Source organism: Bison bison, unplaced genomic scaffold, assembly GCF_000754665.1.
Source record: "Bison bison bison isolate TAMUID 2011002044 unplaced genomic scaffold, Bison_UMD1.0 scf7180017864371, whole genome shotgun sequence".
Classification (NCBI taxonomy): Eukaryota; Metazoa; Chordata; class Mammalia; order Artiodactyla; family Bovidae; genus Bison; species Bison bison.
The window spans coordinates 12,262,203-12,267,551 of record NW_011494943.1 but is presented as its reverse complement, the minus strand read 5'-3'; the positions used below and the strand labels follow the sequence as shown (position 1 = coordinate 12,267,551).

General features: G+C 61.3%; 2 protein-coding genes across 3 annotated transcripts in view; one reads left to right on the top strand and one right to left on the bottom strand.

Annotated features, from left to right (window-relative positions):
* The window catches only part of PCYT2 (phosphate cytidylyltransferase 2, ethanolamine), a 4,753-nt gene extending 1,879 nt beyond the window's left edge, over positions 1-2,874 (top strand). The window contains exons 6-13 of one of the 2 annotated variants that reach the window (XM_010856333.1): positions 385-523; positions 789-871; positions 1,109-1,186; positions 1,377-1,442; positions 1,608-1,673; positions 1,954-2,042; positions 2,128-2,245; positions 2,348-2,874. In XM_010856333.1, the coding sequence (XP_010854635.1) occupies positions 385-523; positions 789-871; positions 1,109-1,186; positions 1,377-1,442; positions 1,608-1,673; positions 1,954-2,042; positions 2,128-2,239 (633 nt within the window). In that variant the 3' untranslated portion in view covers positions 2,240-2,245; positions 2,348-2,874. Of the gene's footprint in view, positions 1-384; positions 524-788; positions 872-1,108; positions 1,187-1,376; positions 1,443-1,607; positions 1,674-1,953; positions 2,043-2,127 lie in introns of both variants that reach the window. The other variant, XM_010856334.1, reaches the window with a different exon arrangement.
* Positions 2,875-5,081: 2,207 nt separating this feature from the next.
* NPB (neuropeptide B) overlaps positions 5,082-5,349 on the bottom strand; it is a 538-nt gene continuing 270 nt past the window's right edge. The window contains exons 2-3 of the mRNA XM_010856332.1: positions 5,295-5,349; positions 5,082-5,214 (exon numbers count right to left, since the gene is read on the bottom strand). The exon at positions 5,295-5,349 is cut by the window's right edge and continues 21 nt beyond it. Of these exons, the coding sequence (XP_010854634.1) occupies positions 5,089-5,214; positions 5,295-5,349 (181 nt within the window). The 3' untranslated portion in view covers positions 5,082-5,088. The remainder of the gene's footprint in view (positions 5,215-5,294) is intronic.

Sequence of the window (5,349 nt, the reverse complement as noted above, 5' to 3'; positions counted from 1 at the left end):
CCCTCTCGCGGGGGGTCCGGTTCCCGAGCCAAGGGGCTATTGGCTGCAGTGCTTGCTGTGGCCGCAGGGCAGGCCCCCAGTCCCGCCAGCCACAGGTGCCCCGCCCACCCGGGTCTCGGTGTGGACCAGGCAATGCCAGCCGGCCCTCAGCATCCCTGCCTGAAATGCCTGCCTGGGAGCAACAGCAGAGCAAACAAGCGAGTGGCCAGCAGCGGCTAGGGGTTTGGAGTCCTGGCTGTGGCCCCTGTATCTGCTCCCTCCACCCCACACCTGTGCCTCCCAGAGCAGATGGACAGGCGGGTGTGGGCAGGCCCAAGGGTGGTCACAGGCAAAGGACATGCCTGCAAGGCTTCCGTCACTGACCAGACTGTTCTCGGCTTGCAGTGCCCCGGGGGACGGAACCCCTGGACGGGGGTGTCCCAGTTTCTTCAGACATCCCAGAAGATCATCCAGTTTGCTTCGGGAAAGGAGCCCCAGCCTGGGGAGACGGTCATCTATGTGGCTGGCGCCTTTGACCTGTTCCGTATCCTCTGGGATTGGGTGGCGTTTGTCCCTGCCCAAGGCCTTCTGTCTGCTCCTCCACATGCTCCCCAGTGGGCCCCAGGGCCTCAAGGGGCCTCCCTGATTCTCAAGGACCCTGAACTGGGGTGGGGTGCACAGCCGTTAGCAGGGACACAGCTGTTAGCAGGGAGAGGCGTGAGCAGGGGAGAGGGAGGGGACCTTACTGAGCCCCTGCTCCTGTGGATGGCTGCTCTGTATTGATTCCTCGCTCCTTAACCTGGGTGCAGACATTGGGCATGTGGATTTCCTGGAGAAGGTATATGGCCTGGCGGAGAGGCCCTACGTCATCGCTGGCTTGCATTTTGACCAGGTCTTACCAAGGGGAAATGATAGTTTGGGGACTCTGGAAAGGCTCCTAGGGATGGGGTTGGGCACAAGTGAGGAAGAGGTGGTGAGCTTGGGCCTCTGCCCAGGGAGAAACCCAGGGAAGGTTTCCCCATACTGGCAGACGTCCGCGAGGGATTATTGGGAGGGAACACAGCCTCATACACACAAAGACACACCGGTCCCGAGGTTGCCAGCTGACTCAACCTTGCTCTGCCTCCAGGAGGTCAACCACTACAAGGGGAAGAACTACCCCATCATGAACCTGCACGAGCGGACCCTGAGTGTGCTGGCCTGCCGGGTGAGAGCCGGTGGGCAGACCAGCAGTCTGTCCTTCCCAGGCTGGAGCTGCTCCTCTCCATCACCCCACCCCCCACCCCCCCGGAACCCTCCCAGGGATACGAGTCTGGGGTTCCACCGTGCCCCCTCTCAGCCCCTATCTTGTTGCCTGGCAAGTCCTAGTTAACCAGCCGCGCTTCTTGTCCACCCAGTACGTGTCTGAAGTGGTGATTGGGGCCCCGTACTCGGTCACAGCTGAGCTCCTGGACCACTTCAAGGTGAGGGTGGGGCTCCTGGTGGGAGCTTTCCAGGGAGGACCTGGGCCGAGTGGGGCCAGGCCAGTGCTCTGAGCCGTGCTGGCCTCCCTAGGGAGGGTCCTCGGGGAGCAGGGGACCGTGTAGGGTGATGGTGGGAGGGCTCCCTGACCGCTGCCTCCTCCCCAGGTGGACCTGGTGTGTCACGGGAAGACAGAAGTCGTGCCTGACAAGGATGGCTCTGACCCATACGAGGTGGGTCCTGTAGGGCCCTCAGTGGACACGAGGCGGCCACTGTCTGGTGCTTCCCAGCCACCTGATGCCCCTGTGCCTCACCATGCTTGTCTGGGAAACGGGTGAGGGACAGCTGCCTCGCTGGTGGCCGCATGGTTTAAGGAGGCGGGACCTGAGCACGAGTGATCATGCCCATCGTGGTGGGGGCGGGGGGAAAGGCCGTAGGAGCCAGGGCAGTACTGCAGGCTCCCCAAGGTTCAGGGGAGGGCTCTCACCTCCTTCCCCTCTTTCTGGCCTCCAGGAGCCCAAAAGGAGGGGCATTTTCTGCCAGGTTGACAGTGGGAATGACCTCACCACAGACCTCATTGTCCAGCGCATCATCAAGAACAGGTGAGTCCTGGCTGGGGTGCTGGGGGCACAGGGTGGCACTGAGGCCCTGGCTCTGGGTGCACACCTCACCCCATCTGGCCCCCAGGCTGGAATACGAGGCCCGGAACCAGAAGAAGGAAGCCAAGGAGCTGGCCTTTCAGGAGGCCATGAGGCGGCAGGAAGCGCAGCCCGAAAGGGAGATTGACTGTGACTTCTGACGACAGGTGGGAGGATGCCAGGGGCCCTCTGAGGGGCTGGCCCTCTCTCAACCCTGCCTTGAGAGCTCGGCTCAGTTTTTAACAAAGCTGCAGTGCCCTCTTCTCCAGTCACTCACCGCGGAAGGGCTGATGTGGAGGACGTGGCCTGTCACCCTGCTCGCAAGGTGCCTGTCTTGCAGCAGGCCATCCTGCTCTTCCTGCTGAGTTGCACAGAGAGGGCTTCCAGCACAGTGGAGCAGCCCAGCCGGCAGGATGGGCAGGGGGCACCTTCGACCAGAGGGGTGCCACCCTACGTGCCATGGAAGACCCAGCTTTCATCCTCCCGGCCCTGCTGCTGCTCACTATCTGCCCCTGGGAAGCTCCTATACGCCTTCCACTGCCCAGCTCGAGGCGGCCTACCCACTTGCCTTGCCTCAGTTCAAACAAGCTTCAGGGAGCAGTGACCCAGGGGGTTGCCCCCTTTCCTCCTCGGGGTGCAGACCAGGCCGCCTCCCACATGGGCAGCCTCTGCCCTGGGGCCTGGGGCCCAGACGCTGCACCCGTTTTCCTGGACCAGCCTCCCCAGAGACTGTTCTTGGTTTTGTACCTGACTGGCGGGTGTGCAACCAAATAAACCTGCTGGGAGGGGCTCTGCATCAGGCTGTCCATCCTGCAGGGCAGTACCAGAAAACCTTGGCCCTGCTCCCCGCCACCCAACAAGGAGGTGGATGGCCGCAGCAAGAAACGCCCTAGATCCAGCCCCCCAGCCACTTCCCACAGTGGCCGGAAACGAAAGAGGGAGAGAGGCAAGGGCCGACAGAGCGTCTTTGGCCCTGGGGTCTGTCGTGAGGAAAACAAGAGTCTGACACTCTGCAGTCCCCATAGCTCCCTGATCCAAGAAGGAATTGGGGGCTGCTCCCTGGCCAAATCCACAGAATCTCAGGGTCTCCTGCACCCAAGTCAGGGCCCACTTGGAGCGGTATAGCGGCTGCAGGGGGCTAACCCCAGTCACCTCTTTTGGGGAGGAGGGGGACAGTGGCTGTGGTTTATGGCTCTGATGTTCAAGAGTAAGGACTGGGATGTTCTTTCAGCCTCTTCAGTTCTCTCCAGAATTGCCTCTGCCCTGCAGCTGCTGGGCCAGATGGGGCCATAGCACCCTGTGGCCTGGCCCCATGGGAGTCCTAGACCAGCATTCACTCCTGGAAGGTGGGCCTGTTCTTTCTGGAGTCTAGAACCTGTGCGGGCAGCTGCAGTGAGGGGGCTGGGGGACTGTCAGTGCACGTGGCTTCTCGGGGCAGCCCTTGCCCCACTTCCTTTCCTCCCTTTCCCAGTGGGGGCAGCACACTAAGCTGTGAGAAGCACAGGGCCCTCCCCGCACCCCTGCCCCAACTTCAGGAACCCAGTGTATTAGCCTTCTCACTCCAATCCTGCAGCGATCAGCCAGTTCCTGTAGATTGATGGGGGTGGGGATACAGGAGCAGCCAGTGGATTCCTCTTGAGACCAGAGTCAGCCCTAGGCCTGTTCAGAACCCCCTGCTGGGTGGCACCCAAGGTGAGGGCTGGGGGACAGCCTGCAGCAGCAACCAGGAAGCCCCCCTGCCGCGGCTGGACCATGGTTGGAGGGAACTTGGAGCCTGGGTATCCAGGAGGTGGGTGCCTCCGGACACTTGTCCACCCAGATACAACAGGATTGTGGGTCCCACCCACAGCTTCAGCAGAGGGCTGGCTGGTAGGTCCAGCTCCCTTGGGTCCTCTGAGGCCCAGCTGGTGGCAAGGCATTCCATGGGGTGGGGGACGTCATTGAGACAAACTCCAGATCTCTGGGGCCAGAGCTCAGGCTAAGGGACTCAGGTCAGCCTCATTGGGGGCCAGGGTGTAAATCAACTTACTGAGATCCCAACAACTGAATTAGGGAATTAGCCTGATTGGGCAAGGGTGCTGGGCTGGCACAAGGCAGTTGTATTCAAGAGCCAGGGTCCTGCACATCCCCTCCCTTCTCCAGGTATGGCACCACCCATGGCTTTGGGGATACTGCTTTCCTGCGGGTCTAGATTGGGATGAACAAAGAGCTCCCAGGCCTGGGAGGAGCCAGCTGCCTGACTCAGGACTCAGCTGGGGCTGTGCCCAGCTCTCAGCTCTCATCCCCCCTGCTGTAGCCCCTCCCAGCCCCGGAGCCACACATCTCGCTGCCTTCCGCCTCTGGCTGGGCCCAGCCTATTCATTCATTCATTAGGACAAGTATTGTCCCATGCTGTGTACTTTGAGGTGTTTGGGGGGTGCTCCAAGAAAGGAGTCACTCCAAGAGCTGCCCCTCTAGTAAGGGAGGCCTCAAGAAACGTAGCATTTGAGGCAGGAGGGCGTCCTGGTGTGGGGTGTTTAGGGGAGGCTTATTACAAGGTAGGACTTTTGAGCTGGTTTGGTAGACTTGATGGCTAGTGGGGGACCGAGGCAGGACCTCCTAGGAGAATCCAGGAGCTGCCTGAACAAAAGCAGGGAGGGGGCAGGGCATGGAGCGGAGCCTTGCAGAGCCAGATGCGGGGCTCCAGAAGATGTCTGGGTTTGATACCGCCTGAGGCCCACAGAAAGTTCCCAGCAGCATTTTACCAGCAGTGGTTCTTGGGAGCTCCTATACAGGTGTCTCCGTGCAACCTGGTGACCTGGCTGCTGTCTGCATGCCTAGGTGAGCAGAGTACGAGTGTGGAGATTCAGGAGACCCCCACTCCACCCACTGTGCCCAACTTCCAGAGGCTGCAAGTCATTTATTCATTAAGCCATTTACTATGGGGATGGATGGGCGGTACTGGGTGCCATCTAGCTCCAGGGCAGGGGCGGGCCCACGGGTACCCGAGACATTCAGGCCGGGTCAGGGCTCACTTGCGACAGTCCGAGGCGCTGAGCGACAGGAAGACGTTGGCCTTGCACTGGAAAGTGGCGCGGCCGTCGAGGAGTGGCTCGCAGCTCTGCAGGTTGGGGGTGACCTCCTCGACAAACACGGCCTGGGGGCAAGATGGGATGGAAGGATAAGGGGGCACCCGCACCCTCCAGCCCTCTGCACCCAACAGCGCCCATTACTCACAAGACTCCGCAGGTTGGGGCGCATCTCCCGGAAAGTGCCGACCCCTCCCAGGGAT